Source organism: Panicum virgatum, chromosome 5K (genome assembly GCF_016808335.1).
Source record: "Panicum virgatum strain AP13 chromosome 5K, P.virgatum_v5, whole genome shotgun sequence".
In the NCBI taxonomy this organism is placed as follows: Eukaryota; Viridiplantae; Streptophyta; class Magnoliopsida; order Poales; family Poaceae; genus Panicum; species Panicum virgatum.
Window position 1 is genome coordinate 53,137,775 of NC_053140.1, and position 20,463 is coordinate 53,158,237.

Genomic DNA, 20,463 nt, shown 5'->3' on the forward strand with positions numbered 1-20,463 from the left:
TCTTTCTTAAAAAAAGATTAGCCTATCCCGGGCGACTCAGCGCTCGCCGCAGTTCCATCCCGGGCCAGTGACGCGCACATTGGACTTGGACAGTTTTGTGGAGCGGCGTGGCCCATTGGCTTTCGGCCCAAGAGGATCCCGATCAATGTCTTGTACCATGCTTCACCTCGCCCTCGCGTAACTGAGACCGACCGCCGGTCCACCGTAGTTGCCTGTAGCTGAGCCAGACACGACCCGGGCATGCCTGCGACGCCCACGCGTATACGTACTCATGCGGTCGTGCCACGGCTAGGGGTGGTAATAGTCATGGTCCTAGTAGTCTCTTCACAGCCCAACAAGACCTTTAAATTATTTAGTTTAAATTGTATAAGATTAGAGTCCAACCCTTTTAGAATCCGACCTTTAGATTTTGTACTTCAAAATATTAGACCCTTTACCACCCCTTGCCACTGCCGCCAGCCCGCCATGGTCGCATGCGCCGCGCGGACACCAGTAGATCGGAGCGTGTCTGCCGCGTGGGGCACATGCCCAGAGAACTCGGCCGCAACCCGCAGCATGGATAGCGCGTTGCGGCTCCATTTAGCTCGCGCGGCCGTGCCCGACTGCCCGTGGCAGCTCCTGCAAAAGGAATGGGAACTAAAAGCAAATGATTCGCCGCGCAGGCAGATGGAACTGTGGAATCCAGCTAGAGCTAGCTACGGCCGGTTGCCGTTCAGCTGGATGGATTTCGCCTGCAGCCAGAGGACACCCTAGGTGACGTTGACGACCGCCGGCCCAGAGCGGCAGGATGATGCCTGCAACCGCTTCAACTTGCGGGTCGCACCCATCCTCCTGTCACTCACTTCGAACGAACCGGGTGCGTCCGGCATTCGGGGAAAGCACGGCCCGCTCGGTCCGTGCCCGTATGGCCGTATCCGGACGGCTGCCGCGGCCGGCTGAGGCGGCATGTATCGGCACGCCCGTTCAGAGTTCCGCGGCGCCGCCGGCGACGCGAGCCCCACATAGCGCTGGTCTCGCCGTCGTCGTCCTCGTGCGGCGGCAAGTTGCGGAGGGGCGCGTGGTACTGGCGACCGGTGATGAATGGGTGCGCGCGTGGAAGAGAACGTCAAGCTTATGACAAGTTTAAACCTTTTTTTTTTCTAGAAGGACGATGTTAACGCGCGACCCGTCGCGTGGGGACGCAGCGCGCGACATCTTCTCCTTCCACTTTTGCCTTCCACGTGTAGTACTCGCTATATTATTCTACCAAATTCTTGTCTAACTTTCCACTCGAGATATAGAGGATGCCATTTTCATACTACAGTAAACTTTTTAGTGTAAGATAGCTTTCTAAAAAATACTTTATCTTCTTTGTACGAGCTTTATTTTGAATACCGATTGCACTGTTGTGTTCTATGTGATGTGACGATCAAAACTAGATCCCACTTGCATATATTTTGAAAATATTTTGAACTAGTAGAAAGTTACTATATGTTATACACATAAGTTGCCATAAAATAGAAGATTTTAGACAAATGAGTTGCTACACATATAATATATAAGTTGTCACACATATAAAATAAGAGCTTTCATAAAAATATTTATAAAATATTATAAATATAAATTGCCACAAAAGGTTAATCTATTATAAACATAAGTTGCCATAAATAAATTCTGTCATATACTAATAAGCATAAGTTGTCACAAACACAAAATATCATACATATAAGTAGTAAATAAGAGTAAATATTGTGAGTTGCCACACATATAAGATATAAATTACAACACATATAATATAATATAATAGTTATAAAAATATTTATAAGTTGTTTCAGAAACAAAGTTGGCACAAAATCATAATTTGTTATGAACATAAGTTGTCATTAAAAATAGAATCGGTCATATGCACAAATTGTCACAAACATAACATGTCATACGCATGAGTAGTAAAAAGAGTAAGTTGTCGTACACATAAATTTATAAATAAATTGCTACAGAAATAATTTTTTCACACATGCAAAACAATAGTTGCCACAAAAACAACATCTATTATACACGAGTTGCTCCCACATATAAGATACAAGTTATTGCAAATAAAATCAATCATACACTCATATACATAAGTTGATACAAAACAATAGTTGCTATACCCATAAGTTGTTACTACGGTAATATGATATACATATAAGTTGCTACAAAAAAGAAAGTAAGTCATTATATAAGTTGCTACTAGCGTAAAATACCGTTAAAACATATGTAAGTGAAATCTAGTTTTGTTCATCTCGTCGCGTATAACATATTGGTGCAATCGGTTCACAAAATGGAGGTAATATGAAGTAGATAAAATATTTTTTAGGATATCTTCGTACAAAAAGAGTCCATTTTCTGTTCAGTGTGGGCATGCAAATCTGTCAGCACACAACAAGGCACGTGGGGTCGCTGGGCTGTAAGCACAAAGCAGATCAAACACACACATAAGTAAATTGCTGGGCCGTGGAGGACGCAATATAGGCCAGAGATGGGCCGCGCGCGACCTGTCGTAGGTTAGATTTTTCCTTTCTAGAAGGACAGGCAGAGTTGAGTTGGCAAGTTGAAACTCGTCAGTTGGGCCGGCAGCTGCAAATAAGAAGAGGCCGGGAAATGCATGCCATGTAACTTGGGCCCATCTGGTGCATGGAAAAAATCGTTCCTGCTTGCGCGTCTTTTTCTTTTTTATATTAAAAAAATAAAAATTTCGAAAATATATATCTGTTTTGAAAAATTTAGGTCCTGTCCCCCAAGCAACGGGCGACAGAACCCTAATGTAATTTTTTTTAGAATTTGCAAAAAGATCCCTGGGCCGAGGGAGGGGGCCTGTCGCCCCCCCCCCCACGGGCGACAGGGGCCTGTCGCCCACCCAGGGGCGACAGGATTCTCCCTCCCTATATAAGCCCTGCCCGCCATTCCCTTTTCATTTGAGCCTAAAAATTCAGAAAAAAAGAGAGGGGTGAGGAGAAGAAAAGCGGCGAAGCTCTGCCGAATTCCGCACTTGTGATCTACCGGTAACTTCCGTATGAATCTGTTGATATTGTATAACAATTTAATTTAATTAACGGATTAGCTGAATTAGATTTGGTGCTTTAGAACACTCGTTTATTATTACAATTTCAGTACTATTACAGACTTGTTTTTAAATTAGTTATGAATTAGAATAGATTTATGACAATACCTTATTGATATTGCAGTATAAGACAATAGAATTACGACAGTACCTATATTTTTACGCATCGATTTGGAATACGATATGTGCATTATTGAAATCATTGTTCGTCATTTGGCGCACCACACTATAGCGCCAATGTTTTCGTCAGGATCAACCTATATTCCGTGGAGCAAGTGTGAAGCCACCGTACCCGAAGGAATTAATGTGCCAATGTGCTTCTGCGGTTCGTTATGCAAGTTCATGCAATCTGAGGTTTTAGGAGATTACTATGGCATGAGATTCTTTATGTGTCAGAACTACGAATATGATCCACCTAAGCGATACGGCAATGATCGGGCCAAGGTAGCAGGACAACAGACGCTATTTTTCTTTGTGACCTAACATTGAGTTATGATTCTAACTTTTATTAGACAAAGTCTCCTCCGCCTCTTTGTGATTTTATGCAGTGGTTCGACACCGTGCAGTCACAGCAGGCAAAGGACTTTGTGGAACAACAAGCAAGGTGGGCTGCAGAACGTTGACGCCGAATGAAGCACAAGGAACAGCAAGAGGAGAAGCGCAAGAAAGAGCAAGAAGATATCCGCAAGAGGATGGAGGAGGTGGATCGTAAGGCGGCGGCGGAACGTGAAGCTGACAGGGACAGAAAGCGAGAGAGGGCACGCCATGCGAAGGAAGCCGGGTCCGAAGCAATTAGGAAGGGCAAATATCCTCGGTGCACTCAGTAGAGTAGTACCATGTAATCCCGGCATTTTAAATTTCATAAGGCATGGTAGGTTTAGATGCAACAAGAAATTACCTTGTCGCGTGCACATGCCACTGCAACTAGTTGTTTATGTTTTCAGTTGAGAGCTTGACTCTGTGTGTTGTAACTTTTACCATTAATTTGCAGTTGCAGCCGGGAATTTATGAAATCTTTGAACTTGTCCTTAATATTTTCGGAGCTTTTCATGTCACTAGAATACTAAAAAGCACACATTTAATTAATATAACGATAAGAAATAAGAACTAAGAAATGCTCCACGACCAGTTCTATCCTTGCATAGAACCTCAAATCTATGCTCCATTGTACCTGTCGATATGACGCGGTGCAGTTTGACCTTTTCAATCTACTCTTGCATATATTGTGTCACTCTTGTGCAAAACTGAATTTGGGAGTTGCTGATGTTTATGCTTGCAGCCATGTAACGCTCTCTGAAATACTTCACGCACCCATACATGATGAACTCAACAATTCCCACAAGAGGAAAGGCACGACAAGAACGCATAACCATATTGAAACACTATGCATGGTTCGTTGTTTGAATACCATACCGTATTTCGTTAGTATCATAAAGGAATGACCATTTCTCCTTAGGTGCACCTCGAATCCAGTGTGAAAATGGCTTCTCAATTGAATCCCTAGACTCTGCAGCCTGACTCGTGCTTGTTCCTGATGCCCTAACCTTCACTAGCTCTGCAGTCAACTGATCAAGCATCTGCCATAATGCATTGAATTTTCTCTGTTGATTTTGGGTGCACAACCTCTTGAACATGTTCTTAAGAGCCTTGTTCTTGAGGTGGTCATAGAAGTTTGCACCCATATGCCTAATGCACCACATATTTTGGACATCGGGCCACAATATAGGCGTTGTTGCAGTTTCACGTTGCAATTTCAGTATTGATTGCAGCAGACCTGCGTGCCTATCACTAATAAGGCACACATCTGGACGTGCAACAACAACATGAACCTTCACTCGTTCAAGGAACCAATACCAACTGTCTAAGTTCTCATTCTCAACAAATGCAAATGCGAGCGGAATTATTTGGTTGTTGCAATTTACCCCGATTGCGGTGAGTATCTGAACTTTATACCTTCCAGTCAAAAATGTGCCATCAATGCAGATCACCGGAAGACAACACTGAAATGCTCTAACACATGCACCTAGGCAAAAGAAGGCTCGTTGCAGAATGTTTTGCCTCCTAGTCACGGCTGGTACGAGGTATGTGTCATAAAAGCTTCCAGGATTTCTAGCAGCAACCTGGGATAACATACGAGGTAGGTTATCATATGATGCCTCGTATGTGCCGAACCGCATCTCGAACACCTTTTATTTAGCCCTCCATGCCTTCAAATAACTAATGGTGTACTGGTAAGTCTACTCAATGTGTCGAACAATCATTTTTGGCTCATAATTTAGGTTGTCCATAATCAACCCATATATTTGCTTTGCAACAAAATCGCATGATATATTGCGATGCGAAGGAACAACTTCTGACAGCAAACAAGTTTGCTCTGTCATAATGGAATATTTCCAGTTCGACTTTCATTTTCCCTTGAATGCATGTACTCGCCATGGACATCCATCATTCACACACTTCACCTCATATTCTTTACTGCCAGACTTTACGACTCTAAATTCTCGTTTCAATGATATTGTCCATAGTCTCACAGCATCTTTTACGGCTTCAATATTTGGATATGTTGCACCTTGCACTACCTCATTCCCTCTGTACTCCCACTCCTGATTTCATACGTCTTCTGCGACATGACTGTCAAAATCATGCTCCTTCCACTCTTTTGATAATGAGTACTGCTCGTCATCAGATGAGCCCTCATATTCTTCCATCTCTATTGCGGTTTGGTCTTCTGCCTCTATCTCGTCCACAATGCTATGTATCCTCTCTCCCTCATCAGCAAGGCCCTGTGGTCGCATGTTTTGGTTCTCTATCTCTTCTGACTCATCTTGCTTAACATAGTTGGTCTCTCTTCGAATACTCGGAGTTGCTTGATCTGCACTATGTTGGATTTTATTTTGTGTCTTCTCCCGGATTTGAACAAGAATGGCCAGAGGCCACCCACGCTCTAGAGCTACTTGCATGTACTTCTGCCAGTCATCAGTGCATTGTATCATCATTAATTCTCATAAATCACTTTCTACCTCCCAATTAACAAGAGACTGGACGGTCATCACATGTGTCAACAGATCAACATGGAACCCACACTGCAGCCACTTACATATGAAACCAAAACTCCTCTCCAGAGGTTTATCTATGGCGCTAGATGTGCACTTAAAGGCAGAAAGGTATACTCCATTTGGCCCGTACAAAACATTGTAGTCACAAAAAAAACTTAAAATTGCATCTTGCTCGACATATATGTATATCACAGAATATTTATCGAGTTATACTCTTTACTTCACTACCTTATTCAATAATCCGTAAAAACTAAGTATGGAATTCAACTACAACATATAAGTATTCATAACTACGTGATGACACTCAAATTCTATACTGTATATGCGAAATTCTATTCTAAATCGTAATTAATTTATAAACACATCTCTAATACTACTGCAATTGTAATAATAAACGCGTAGTACTAATTTTCTAAACTAATTTACTACTACGTAACTGAAGTATCATTAAACTCCTTCTTAAATGGTTCTACTATAGCACTAATTAAATTAAATTACTCTATAATACCAATGAAAAAATACATAAACTAAATATACTAACCTGCAGATCACAAGTGCGGAATCCGGCAAGGCTTCGCCGCTTCCCTTCTCCTCACCCCTATCTTTTTTTGGATTTTTGGTGGAATTTTTGGGCTCAAATGAGGAGAGAATGGGGTAAAATGCTTATATAGGGGGCAGGGACCCGGTCGCCCGGTGGGGGGGGGGGCGACAGGCCCCCCTGTCGCGCCTGTGGACGGGGCCCACCGGTCGCCCGAGGGGAGGGGCGACAGGCCCCTTGCACGCGCGCGCCCCAGTCAGGGACCTCGTTGCAAATTTGAAGAAAAAAAATTACATTTAGGGCCTGTCGCCCCCCTTAGGGCGACCGGGGGATTTTTTTGAAATTTTCCAAAATGGACATATTTTTTTGAAATTTTGATTTTTTTTAAATATAAAAAAAAATTCCCCTGCTTGCACGGTCTGAAAGTGCTCTTTGGGCCTTGATCTGATCTCCACCAGGCCCGTTGGGCGCCCCGCTCTCTTTCCATTCGGCTTTTGCGTTTGTTTCTACGAGCGGCGAGTGAGTTGCTGTCGCGCGAAGCCTTTGGCGCGTACGGAGTTGCACTCCAAACTGATGCTAAGGTAATCCAAAGAAAAGAAAGCTAACGCTAAGGTAAAATCTTAGCATGGTCTCTTTTGTTTTTTGAATGAAAAATTTAACATGGTGTCTCCGGCCTCCGGGTGTTTTAGTAATTACCACGCAGTTCAGATGTGCAGATTCGGAGGCCTCTAAGGCCTTGTCCAACGACTGTCGAAGTCGTCAGCTTAGGCTGAGAAACGATGAAAATCCTTCCGCTAGCGAGAAACTTGCTGGGAGGCGGCCTAAACTCACAGCCAACCCTGTCCTGGCCATGGGGACAAGCAAGGACAATATATAACGCGCTCATTCCTCAACCAATCGGTAGGACATGGCAGGATAGAGCGTCCCGGTCACCCGGTGGGGCTAGCTGATGGCCTGATGCGTCAATATAGCAGTCGCATCGCCAGTCTAGGAATTAAGTGGGTGAAAAATTTAGATTTTGATACTGTAGCATGTTTCGTTATTATTTAACAAATAATATCTAATCATGGATTAATTAGGTTTAAAAGATTTATCTCGTGCTAATCAGTTAGACTACGTAATTAGTTATTTTTTAAACTCTATTTAATGCTCCATACATATGTCAAAAAATTCGATGTGACAGATACTGTAAGAAATTTTTTAAAAACGGGCCTCAGTGTGTGCGTACGACAACCCGGATCGCCATGAATGGTCTTTTTTTTTTTCGAAAGATTGATCGCCATGAATGGTGCACCATCATCAGGCGACCTTGGAGTTTAGAGAGAGCCGACGAACAGCTAGTGGCGACCGGACATTCTCGATTCTCGTTATTATGGGCCACCATACGGGCAGACCGATTGTTTCGTGGCAGAAATCTCTCCCTCCAATGGGATCGAGCCGCACGTTGCGAGGCCACTTTCGGGGTGGAAAACCTGCTCCTCCGGCCCATTGGCGTCCGCCCGTGCTCCTAGCTTGACCATCCATTCCATACACGACGACGTCGACTGCTAGTTGCTGGGCTGTCGGAGACACTGTGATATCACGGGAGACCAGACCGGGTGGTACATGCCTGAACTAATTAACGTGCAGACACGGGTACGTGCACGGCGGACCGCGAACGCTGCGTACATCTACCCGCAAAACGAAGCTCCTCCGTACTTCTCTACTTCGTTACTAGTGCGCAAAATGGTCTTAGTCTGCTTCATTTTTCTCTTATTACTACGTCTACTAGTTGTGTCGTGACGTCACTTGTACGTGTTGCCCCCCGTAGCGAGTGTTGACCTTGCCTGGCGGTGGTGAGGCACGGGGACGGAGCAGCCGCGCCGCACGTACGTGTCGACCCCCGTCAGGATGCCACTGTTTGCACCACATGGCTCCTCCTGGCCCATGCCAGTTTGACACCGGCCAGTAGGCAATCGAAGCGGGGCGAAAGGACTCGAGTCGATGCCGGAAATGACCGCAGAGTGCGGGGGCAGCAACAACTCCGATGGGACGCAACCTGTGGAGATTGGGTTCCGTCTATTCTCGGGACGGCGTACCCAGCGTCCGGCGCGAGGGGACGGGTCAGTGCCGGGCGCGAGCACACGGACTTGTCGCCGGCGGCCGATTCCGGATCTCGCTGGCGAGTGGCGACCCTGCGCCTGCTCGATCGATCGGGCCGACCAGGCGTCGCCGCTGCCGCCTTCCCTGTTCCTCGACGCGACCCAACTCCGTCCTGGCGCGCCGCGCGCCGCGAGGGAGCGTGACAGGACGGCGACCGACGACGGACGGGCGGTTGAGCCAACAGGGGATACCTACAGGGTCGGATCGAATCATCAGATCGGGAAGCAGAAGGAATAGCGACGTCGTGCCAGGACAAGGCCACCGCCTAATCTTTACTGGGGAGCATTGGTGACAGATGCCCTTGCCAATGGCAAGCTGGGGGACTGATGATGAGAATCGCAACCTGCGGTTCTCAGCCGTCGCTGCTGCGGTTGTTTGGTCTCCTAATTTGTGCGCGCGCGCAAACGCGTTCGTAAACTTGGAGCGGGAATTAATTTGGGAGGGGTCCGCGATCTGAACAGAGTCGGTGCTGTGGTGGGGGAACGGGAGAAGCATTTAATTATGTTAGAGCTGTTTGATCAAACAAAATTGTGTGTCAAACTTTAGCACGTACTACTAGAAATGATCGTGGCGTTGCCACGCATGGGTATCCTTAGCTTTTTTTTCTTTTTTTTTCTTTGTACTTAAACAAAGGTAACAGAATTATTCTTTGTACAAGTATTGATCCAACTATGAAGCCAGACATAACTAATCATCCGGCTATCGAAACCGACAAATTTTGCTCCTGGGTGGTTTGAAAAATGGATTTTTTTCATTTTATGGAAGTTCGTAAAAATTAGTTTAGTGCAACTTTTATAAATAACTCATTTAAATATCAAAATATGAAACTGGTATCGATTGTTTCCTCAAAATGTAACATATACATTGGTACTCCCACTTGACACCTATTTGGATCTAGTTTGTTCTTGTTTCTGGTATTTTTCCCCTTATACTTGCACCTATTAATTTTGAATAAATAAGATACAAACAATTTAAAATAGTGCACCAAAAGACAAAGTTATTTTTTAAAATTATATTTCGATTTAAAATAAATTATTTTACATCAACAATAAAATTTCTATTTTTCAGAAATGTTAAAAAGACCTTTGATTTCAAGTGTTGTACACCAGATTGATTTCTCTCTAAATCTGAACGTTTGAAAATGAAGTGCTGGGTGTTGTAAACCGGAGATTTTTTTTTCACTCCAAGTCCTGGAGCTTCTGCAAAGGGCGACCCCCGACACAAACTGCACCCCCCGCATGGATGGACCAGGCGGGCAGGCACGCAGCTGCTCCTCGTTCCTCGCTGCGTGTGTGCACATTGTGAAAAGGGGGACCTGCGCTGTGTAAACTGTAATCAGCAAAGCCTGCGGATCAAAAGCCGCCGCGAGGATAGTAGGAAAAGTTGGACGACTCGTAGACACAGTTTTAGGCGACAAGCTATCTTGGGAGTTTGGTTCAGTCGTTCGCCCATGCCCATGGCCCGATGGAGCAGTTTTATAGCATTCGTTGTTGCCCTGCACTGGCTAACTGCTCCAAGCATCGGTGAAAACCCAAAGAACTTGCCACAAGAAAAACAGCAGCAGCCGTGTCCGTTTCCAGCCAAGATCAGCTATGCAGGCAACTTGTGGCCGCCTTACAAACAGATGCACGCGTGCACACGAACGCCCTTAAGCCCTCGACATCATCCGCCCGGCACGACGCCTCTCCTACAATTCTTGACCGAGCGCGTGTGCACCTCTCCCACTTGACCGAGCGCAAGGACGACCAGATTACCAGACCCCTCACGATCTGCATCATATCTCTCTGCTGGACCACTGGCTTGGCCCCCCTATGTTTGTAGCGTTAACTTCTGCCAAGCACTGCAGGCTTTTCGGGCGCACATGCCATGCAGCAGCACCCCCCATGGCTCCCACCACCGTCCTGCCTGCGTTTCCCCACCTGCTCTGATCGGGTAGAGAGATCATGATGAGCCACACACAACACAACTGGTTCATGACGGTAGATTTTGGTGAGGCCGATTGACCGACGTCGACCTGTAGCCGGCACTGGGCTGGGCAGCCGCACACAACACAACTGGTCTAGAAGACTAGAAGTGACGAGTGAGGCGAGAGGAGGAGGATACAGAGCTAGCTACTCACTACCGGAGTCAGTGCACAGTGCTTTCCTTCCCTCTCACTACCGGAGTATCAAACTTGACGATCTGGTAGTCTTGTCCGAGGGAGCCGCGCCGAGATCTGACGCGGCTACAGTGGCGTCCGGTCCTGTGACCAGAGGGGAGGCGTGTCTTTTTTACAGGGCAGTGAGGGGAGAAGAGCACCGCCTCCCCCGTGCCTCTCTGCTTCCTAAATTTGGCCTCCTGCGCTGCCGAGCTCCGTCTCTGCGCTAGAGTTTTGCTCCGGCTTCAGGGCTTGTTGCAAAAAGGAGCCGTTTCCGGGAGGTGCCCCAGACCTGGCCATGGAGTCCGTCCGGGGGAAGCGGAGATGGAGGTGGAGTGGCGGATCCATGCTAAAGCTGGCGGGGCTGTGCCTCGCCGCGGCCATCTGCCTGTGCGGCGTTCGGTCCCTGGCTTGCGGCGGCGGCAGTGGCTGCAGGCCGCGTACTGTGCTGCTCCGTTCAGGTAAGGAATCGAGCGAGCTGTTCTGTTTCACGCAGATGTTGGCCGCATTCCGGCAACTTGGTTTCATGGTTTAGGTTGTTGGTGCTGCACCTTTCTCGTCGGTTTCGTTTTTGCCGAGGTTCATTCTTCGTTAAAATATGCAGCGTGCGTGTTGTTCTTTGTTCCTCCATGCATCTGCTTATTGCTGCGCTGCAGGCCTGACGAGAAAGCAAAAACAGATTAATCTTCGTTGCAACACTGGATTGCTGCATTTTAGCATAGGACCGAGGATCACTTGCGGCATAGTCTGACTTCGTTGTTCTCTTTCTTTGCTGTCTCAGACTTTTGGAGACGAGCTGCAACCTCTTGCGGTGATCAGGTGCGTACGCGTCTCCCTCTTCTAGCTAAGCTAATCTTCTGCTCTACTGCATTCCGGTGAGACAGCGCGGAGATCAAACGGTCCTTACGCATACTCTGCTCCACCGCATTCATTAATCAAATCGAAGCCCGCACAGACACTGTGTGCCAGAGCACACCGGCTCCGCCATGGCCGCACACTGCTGCTCCCACTAGCGCGCACAGGGACAGGCGCGGCCGCGCCAGCTCACGGCTCCCGTCCGACAGCCCTTCCACGCCTCGGGGTCCCATGGCCTTTTGACCACGCGTCGCTGCCGATCGATCGGCCGGTTCGATGCAACGCCGCGCACGACAGCGACGTTACTACCGCCAGATGCCGGCGCGCGTCCGATGATTGAGCGACGGACCGGACCCCTCGGCGCTGACGGATTCACATCATTCTTCTCGCTGCTCGCTCGCAGGTGTGCTCTGGCGGCGGCGGGCAATGGCTTCGGCGGCGGCGGCTGCTGGCGGAGGGGCCGGGGTCCTACCCGCCGCGGTGCGCGTCCAAGTGCGGCGACTGCAGCCCGTGCTACCCGGTGCACGTGGCCGTGCCGCCGGGCGTGCCGGTGACCACCGAGTACTACCCGGAGGCGTGGCGGTGCAAGTGCGGCAACCGGCTCTACATGCCGTGAACGGCCCGTCCGCCGCAGCCGGAGCCAAGGAGAGGGCGGGCGGGCAGACGGCGGCCCGACCGGCCGGTGAGCCCGTCTGGACTCGAGCGCAGCCTGCTGCTCTGCGCTCGTGCGCAGCGCCGGTCGGGCGCCGCATCATTGCGCCGGGCCGGTGTGGCTCGCCTGCGCCGCGCATGGGCGGGATCTGCAGCGCGCGTGGTGGCGACCTACCACACACACAGGCCGGCCCGGCGGGGTCGGGGATACTGAGACTGTGCGTGTCCTTTCTCCATGGGGCGCGCGCGCTGGAATTCGTCGCACGGCCCTACCACGAGGCGCGCAGGCATGGCGGGCGTACGGCGCGTCAGTGCGTGCTGGATCGAGCGGCCGAGCCGAGGAGGGAGGCGACGGGAGTCGGGAGCGGCTCTCTGCTCTGCTGCGGCCTGCGGGCGGGCGGCGGTCCACACCTCTGCACGTGTCCGGATGCTCTGTTCAAGTGTTGATGCTCCATGTCTTCTTCAATCTCTTCTTGTGCTGCTGTTTTCGGATCTGAGCTTGTTACAAAATTGTGTGGTCCGCTTTGTAGCTGTAATTAAATGGCTCGTACTACAATCTCGTGGTACCAAATTTCAAAAAAAAAAACTATCTCGTGGTAGGTATGCGTGGTACAGTAGGATGGAACAATTCGAACGAGTAGTAGAATGGAATTACTGTCTCTGGGTATGACAGTGTGCAGTCTTTGTATTCCTGCATTCTGGTCCAGCCCAACACATCGGCCGTGTTTGGATGAAGGGTGGAAAAGTTTTGATGAGAGAGAAACGATGCTTTGACTACTAATTAGGGGTATTAAATAAAGTCTAATTACAAAATTACCTCCACAATTGTGGTACTGTAGCAGTTGCTCTAGCTAATGAGGTCTTTGACAGCATGATTAGAGGATGATTGAGCGCGGTTACTGTAGCATCACTGTAGCCAATAATGATGAAACTTTGCTCATTAGATTTGTCTCGAAAAGTTACACCCATTTCTAAAAAAGTTTTGCAAATAAACTTCATTTAGTACTTCATGTGCTGCCGCTGTGCCGCTGTAAAACTCTCTGGAGTGGTCAGTGGAATCGGACACTGCGACTGTGTCAGTCCGGGCCTGGTAAACCTTTGGAACGGTGCCTTCGGACATGTTGGCCCGTACCAGAAACTGGACCAAATGCCCTGGGACTCAAGTCCGTTGTCCATGACGGTTTTACTAGCCCATGTAACCTAGTTGTTTTGTTTGGGAAAAAGTCATTTTTATCTCCCTGAACTTTGGGCCGAGTCCGTTTTTCCTCTCTGAACTTTGAAACCGGCCGACCAGCCTCTTCGGACTTCCAAAACCGGTCGCAGGACCTCTTTCAGCAGTTTTGAGGGCGATTTTACTATTTTTCTTTTATATTTATTTTAACTAAATCTTTGAAAAATCATAATAAATCACAAAAAAATCATAAAATAAGAAATCTAATTTTTTTGGACTCCACATGAGTAGATATACGCAACAAAAATATTATATGGTATACTTTAGTACAATTTTTTTGCTATATCTTTAGATATATACTTTTCTGTAATTAATTTATAGCTTCAATTTCCATCATCCAATTAATGTGAAATTTTTATGGTGGGTTAATCATTATATGATTGAGCTGTAGTAAAAATTTTATGATTATTAAATCATTTATGAATAATTTATTAATTTATCTAGGTTTATCTTTAGATTCGTCTAGATTTTTCTATAGATTTATCTAGTTTATATAGATAAATTAGTAAAAAATTATCCAATAATTATAAAATTTTTAGTATAGCTCAATCATATAATGATAAGTCCACCATAAAAATTTCAACATAGTTGTATGACGAAAATTGTAGCTATAAATTATTTACAGAAAAGAATATATTTAAAGATATAGCAAAAAATTATACTAAATTATACCATATAATATGTTCACTGCGTATATCTACTTATGTGGAGTCCAACAAAATTGAATTTTCTATTTTATAATTTTTTTGTAATTTACTATAATTTTTTAAAGATTTAGTTAAAATAAATATAAAAGAAAATTAGTAAAACCGCCCTCGAGGTCCTGTGACCGGTTTCGGGAGTCCGAGGAGGCTGGTCGTCCAGTTTCAAAGTTCAGGGAGGAAAAGCAGACTCGGCCTAAAGTTTAGGGAGGCAAAAAGGACTTTTTTCTTTTTTTTTTGAGAATCACACAGTACAACGAAGACGCCCACAACACGCACGCACACTCACACCCTATAAATACACGTACGCAAACCCTACTCCTATGAGCACCTCTGAAGGACTGAGCACCGGCAGATCTGAAGATTTCCGAAGTCACCACTGTCGCCTCGTCGTCGACGGGAACGTCGCTTACCACTTAACGTGTAACACCGGTAAATCCTAGGAAAATCTTAGAAAAAGATGCGAGCACCAGGATTTTGAACCCTGATGGGTAGCGTCCCACTGGACCGTCCTACCATTGGAGTACAAGCCAATTCGCAGGACTTCTTCCTTTTGTTTGTGCTCCGTCAGCGTGCGCATGTGGCCCATAACCGTTGCCAGAATTTGAGCCCAGATACTTGACAGTATTTGTTTGTTGGGCCACGGGCCCGTGATACGAACCCGTTTTCCCAGGCCGAAAACCTCCGAAACTGAAGTTCGTACCAGCCCGGCCCATTATGATGGTCACGTTTGTTGGAGAAACACGCCAAGAAAGGTTCGCACCGGCCCGGCCGAAGGACTCGCGTTTGTTGCTGCTTTTGCCTGCGGAGCTGAAACTGAACCTTGACCATCTAAAGAGGACGAGCCATCTTAACGGACACGTACGTCCGGACGGACGTGGCGCCCGTGAATTCGGCGCCGGCCGCCGCACGCGTCGGTCCCCGGCTGGCGCCAGCACGGCGGGTCGCGGCAATGATACACGGCTCGCGGCCGCGCGGTCACGGGAAAGCGCGCGGCGGCGCAGCGCAGCGCAGCGCCTCCTCGTCCGTCCAGTGTAGCGACGTGGCGTGGGGGGCGCTACCACAGAACCACTGCCACGACAGCTCAGCCCCTCTCCCCCGCTTTTGGTCGCCCGTCGTGCTTTCCGTTTTTCTGTCTCCGTCAACGGCCACACTGTCTCGCGCCGACCAACCGGCGTCATTTCTCTTCTTCCGTATGTGCCCCTGCGCATCCAGAGGAACTACACGTGTGCCACCTGCCTACCTGACTGGCCCACCTGCAGCCACCTGGCCTACCAGACTGGCCCACCTGCAGCCACCGGCTGTCGCCTGTCTCTGACACACCGACCCCCCCGACGACCCACGGTGGACAGCTAGAACTAACGGCCGCCCGCCCTTGCGCCGCCGCCGTGGGAACTGGGAACGAGCGCCGAGCGCGCCGCCAAAATAAACGGGCGGAATCAGAAGATCCCCGGGGATCCACCAAACGGCCTCTGCTGCTGCGCCCGCGCGGAAGAAATCTCGGGGCGCAGCGCAGCAGCAAACTCTAGACAGACTCGAGCGAGCCCAGACGGAAACAAGCTGCTGTGGCTGCCAGGGAGGAGGGCTCGAGCGCTCGACTGGCTCGGGGGGAGGTCGGAGGCTGAGGCGCCCGTCTCGGTTTTTTTATTCACGAGACCGAGCTTCGCCCCCGGAGCAGGCCACAGACAGGCGGCCGCGCTGGTGCTGGGTTGGCGTGGAGATGGGGTCGAGATCCATCCCGATTCGGCATTGAGTTGCTCTGCTTTGCTGGTAAGCAACCCTAGCTTTGCTTGGATGGGATTGTTCGAGGAGCGAGTTTAGCTGTAGGAGATCTTATTTTGGACGCACGCTGCGAGCGACGAGCAATCGGATCTCCAATCTAGCAGTTGTTCCTTTCGGCCCGTTAGGGTGGATGGCGTTGCTGCGCGGTGGCGTGGAGTGCCAATCTGTTCCATCTTCCATCCATGGTTTTTGCTCGATTGGATTTCGCTTTCTTCTTGTTTGGCGCGCCCATTATCTACCTCAGTCGACGCCACATGACTTGACACAGGGTCAGGGCGCATTTGAAATTTCCGAACATCGACTGAGCTCGAATGCCCGCCCCCCACACTGTGTACGCCCCCTGCTTCTGGATGGAGTTTTAGTGAACTCTACATGCCTCTTGCTGGATTTGTTTGGATGTTTTGTTCATCTGTGCAATAGAACTTTGGTGCTGTTTGAGACCTGCGTGTTTCTATTTGGTCTTTAACTTGAGCTGGTATCCCCAGCGATCCAGTGTACTCCAAAAACGTTATTGCTTTCTATAAAAGCAGGGTTGAAAAAACTTAGGTGCTGTTTGGTTCAAGGTTCCTTTGCGCAAACGCAAGCGGGATGATGTCACAACAATAATGAAAATGGAATGATCGTTCACTTGATTTGTTTGGTTCATCACGTGAATAGCACCTTATCGTGGCCTGCTGCCTAGCTCGAACACCGCATTTATGCCATCATCACAGGGATGCTCGTTGGGTGTGTCGTGCCAACTCGTGTGCAGATGGGAGTCACGCTGTAGGGATTGCATAATGCTGGGTCATGGGTGGTAACATCTTCACATAGCACCGTATTGAATCGTGCCGGGAAGCGATTACATCTCAGCCCAACCAAACGTGATTTAATTCTATCAGATGGTGTTGTAAATCATTTAGCCCAACCAAAATGGCCCGACCAACTTGGCTTTGTGTTAGAACAGCTTAGAGTTTCAGAGGCTTACTGATATTGTTTCTTAGGGACTGAAATTAGAGCACTTTTTATCTTGAGAACCATTATGGATCATGGCTGTTCTGATTGGTAGTAAGTTTATTATGCTTGTATCCCATACTTAACCAGACCATCCAGGGTCTCTGTTTGATAATGCAAGGACTGTGCTGGAGCCATAATTCCCTAGATCTGCTGAATTTTTGTTTAGCAACTGAGTCGCAATTTTCAACACACCTATATCTATATCTATTCTAATTTGGTTTGTCCTTCCACCTGGCAGTCTATAACCTACCACAGAAGACTTGGGAATGCAGAAAGATGTGCTTGCTCAACAAGAAGCAAATATTCCGTGCAAACGAGACCCGGGTTTTATTCAAGCTGATATTGTTGGTCTCTCATGAGGATGTGCTTCATGCTGATACCATTCTTCTTTTCCGTAATTTAAAGCACAGTAGATTGAAGGCCTCTATATTTGTAGTCCATCATCTTGGAGACGACGGTTAAAAAAAATTCTCTTGTATAAGTGGCGCAGTGTTTGCTCTTTATACTATAGTTGCACAGCTTGATATGATGGACGAGAGAAGGACAATTTTGATGGGACGTTATGAAATTGGGAAACAGTTGGGACAAGGAACCTTTGCAAAAGTCTTTTATGCTCGGAATCTTACTACCAGCCAAGCTGTTGCCATAAAAATGATTAACAAGGACAAGGTCATGAAGGTTGGGCTCATGGAACAGATAAAGAGGGAGATTTCAATAATGAGGTTAGTGAAGCATCCAAATGTTCTTCAGCTTTTTGAGGTTATGGCTAGTAAGAGCAAGATTTATTTTGTCTTGGAGTATGCTAAAGGTGGCGAGCTTTTCAACAAAATAGCTAAAGGGGGAAAGCTCAGTGAGGATGCTGCAAGGAAATATTTCCACCAATTAATCAGTGCTGTCGATTATTGCCATAGTCGAGGTGTCTATCACCGTGACTTGAAGCCCGAAAACCTTCTATTGGATGAGAATGAAAACCTTAAAGTCTCAGATTTTGGTCTGAGTGCTCTCGCTGAGTCCAAAAGGCAAGACGGTCTCCTCCACACCACATGTGGAACTCCAGCTTATGTTGCTCCTGAAGTGCTAAGCAGAAAAGGCTATGATGGTGCAAAAGCAGATATATGGTCATGTGGAGTAATTCTATTTGTTCTTGTGGCTGGTTACCTTCCTTTCCATGACACAAATTTGATAGAGATGTACAGAAAGATTTCCAGAGCAGAGTTTAGATGCCCTCGAGGTTTCTCTGCTGAGCTGAAGGATCTGCTACATAGAATTCTTGATCCAGATCCAAGCACTAGAATTTCTATCTCAAGGATAAAACGGAGTACTTGGTACAAAAAACCGGTTGAAGTCAACGCAAAGAAAAATGAGACTGAAACACCTGAAAATGCCTGTACAGGTGAAGCTACAAGCTCTGGCTCGACAGAATGCAGCACATCTGAGGGGAATCAATGTTCATTAAGCCTCCCAAACTTGAATGCATTTGACATAATCTCTCTCTCAACAGGTTTTAATCTCTCTGGATTTTTTGAGGATAAGTATGGTCTCAACAGGGAAGAAAGATTCACAACTAGGCAGTCTGTAACTACAGTATTTGCAAAGCTGAAGGAGCTTTCCAGACGCTTAAAGCTAAAGGTTAAGAAGAAAGAAAATGGGATCTTGAAATTGGCAGCTCCAAAGGAAGGAAAGAAGGGGGTGCTTGAGATTGATGCAGAGATTTTTGAGGTTGCCCCTTCTTTACTCTTGGTTGAGTTGAAAAAGATTAATGGTGACACTATGGAGTATCAAAAGCTAGTGAAAGAGGAGATACGACCAGCACTCAAGGATATTATTTGGGTTTGGCAAGGTGATCAGCACCAGCACTCACAGCCAACTCTGCAAGAACAGCAGCCGCGACCACTATTCTCACCACAGCACCCACATGATCAGTTGCAAGCATCATTACCACGGCAGGAGCAGCAGGACTTGCCTAAAGCACCATTGGCACCACAAGAGCCGCTGGATCAGCAGCAATCACCTATTGCCCCAGAACAACCAGAGCAGTTGGACCAGTTGCCATTGCCAGTTGCTCCGGAGTAGCCAAAGAACTAGTTCTAATAGCCAACTGGTAATTCATATGTCCTCTACCATAGAGTAGCTGTGCTGCTTTTACCCTCCTCTTTTTTCTCTGCCCGTTTCTAATTCTTCTGCAATTGTAAAGCTGTATGCCTGTTTGTAATACAGAAGTGCCATATTTTTCATTTTGGAATCTACTGGAGAATTGATCTTGATGTTGAACCAAAATTTTGGAAAGAATAACTGAATAACAGCCATTGACCATTATTTTGAGTTTTATGAGTTCTGATGATTGATAAGTCTTTTTTTATTGATTTACTATGCTGTCTCACTGTTGGGAGTAGATCTAGTTCTGTGGGCTGTGGGCGTGCTATTACTGCTATCTGTATTTTTACCAATATAGCAACCTAGCTGATTGCCATGTGGGAGACAAGGCACTAAAGTAGAATGTCATGCTAACTATGCTGACCTCATTGTTCTTTTCATTTCAATTTTCCCCTTTGTTGACGCTGAACAAATATTGAAGTTTGTGAATACAGTCCCAATAGTGGAATTAGGGCATTAGGCAGAAGTTAAGTCATTGCATAATTTGGATTTTTATCTTGCAACTTTCAAGTTTATCTTTTGTTGGTAGAGACCCTGTGCAAATTGTTAAGTTATGATTACATAAATTATTGAATTTTCTTTGTTTGGAGATGAAATGATTGAGATTGCACCTGCTTTGTAGTCATTTATGTATCGAAAAGTCTCACGGATGGGTTATAGTACAGCAGATGAACTTGTCTTGCTCCCATCGGTGAAATACAAGTGTTGGCCAAATTAGCAAGTTAATAATGCCATCTAACTTCCCTTCCATAACAGAAGGTCAATGAAAAGTACATCGATAATTGATTTTAATACTTGGTGATCTGGTGGAAGAAGACGACAATGATTGCAGCTTCCCTGATAGCTTCCTCTGCAAAGAGCAAGTCTTCGTCTACCCATGTGCACTTGCAAAACAAGAAAAGTCAGAATTCATCCATGTTTCAGTTCGTTCCTACATACGGTGCTCGCTCTGACCTCGCCCTGCTGGCACAGACGGTGAGCTGCGTTGGCTGATACCTGAGAAATGAATGAACAACTGCAGGTAACTTACCTTAATCTGTGATAGATGTCCTGATTTCTATTTGTTATATTTCCAGATATGTTTTATCTCTTGATTTTCATCACTATTGTGCACTTGTGCTTTGGTAAGATTTGCCGTGGA

General features: G+C 46.9%; 2 protein-coding genes across 4 annotated transcripts; both read left to right on the forward strand.

The window, feature by feature from the left end:
• The first annotated feature begins 10,785 nt into the window (after positions 1 to 10,785).
• On the forward strand, positions 10,786 to 13,057 carry LOC120708507. The gene is made up of 3 exons (XM_039993796.1): positions 10,786 to 11,413; positions 11,734 to 11,771; positions 12,211 to 13,057. Exons 1-3 carry the CDS (start codon positions 11,251 to 11,253, stop codon positions 12,421 to 12,423), a joined length of 414 nt encoding a protein of 137 aa, XP_039849730.1. The 5' UTR covers positions 10,786 to 11,250; the 3' UTR covers positions 12,424 to 13,057.
• A 2,745-nt stretch (positions 13,058 to 15,802) lies between these two features.
• On the forward strand, positions 15,803 to 20,343 carry LOC120708506 (CBL-interacting protein kinase 11-like). Of its 3 annotated transcripts, none has more exons than XM_039993792.1 (3): positions 15,829 to 16,160; positions 17,407 to 19,269; positions 20,079 to 20,343. In XM_039993792.1, exon 2 carries the CDS (start codon positions 17,694 to 17,696, stop codon positions 19,239 to 19,241), a length of 1,548 nt encoding a protein of 515 aa, XP_039849726.1. In that variant the 5' UTR covers positions 15,829 to 16,160; positions 17,407 to 17,693; the 3' UTR covers positions 19,242 to 19,269; positions 20,079 to 20,343. The 3 variants fall into 3 exon arrangements, with proteins under 3 accessions (XP_039849729.1, XP_039849726.1, XP_039849727.1); XM_039993793.1 differs by having other exon boundaries at positions 20,082 to 20,343; XM_039993795.1 differs by lacking the exon at positions 20,079 to 20,343 and having other exon boundaries at positions 15,803 to 16,160; positions 17,407 to 19,494.
• Positions 20,344 to 20,463: the final 120 nt, after the last annotated feature.

Coding starts and splice junctions, on each gene's coding strand:
- LOC120708507 (XM_039993796.1), top strand. CDS start 11,251: ATGGAGTCCGTCCGGGGGAAGCGGAGATGGAGGTGGAGTGGCGGATCC. Junction 11,414..11,733: donor TACTGTGCTGCTCCGTTCAG/GTAAGGAATCGA, acceptor TTGCTGTCTCAG/ACTTTTGGAGACGAGCTGCA. Junction 11,772..12,210: donor CAACCTCTTGCGGTGATCAG/GTGCGTACGCGT, acceptor GCTCGCTCGCAG/GTGTGCTCTGGCGGCGGCGG.
- LOC120708506 (XM_039993795.1), top strand. CDS start 17,694: ATGATGGACGAGAGAAGGACAATTTTGATGGGACGTTATGAAATTGGG.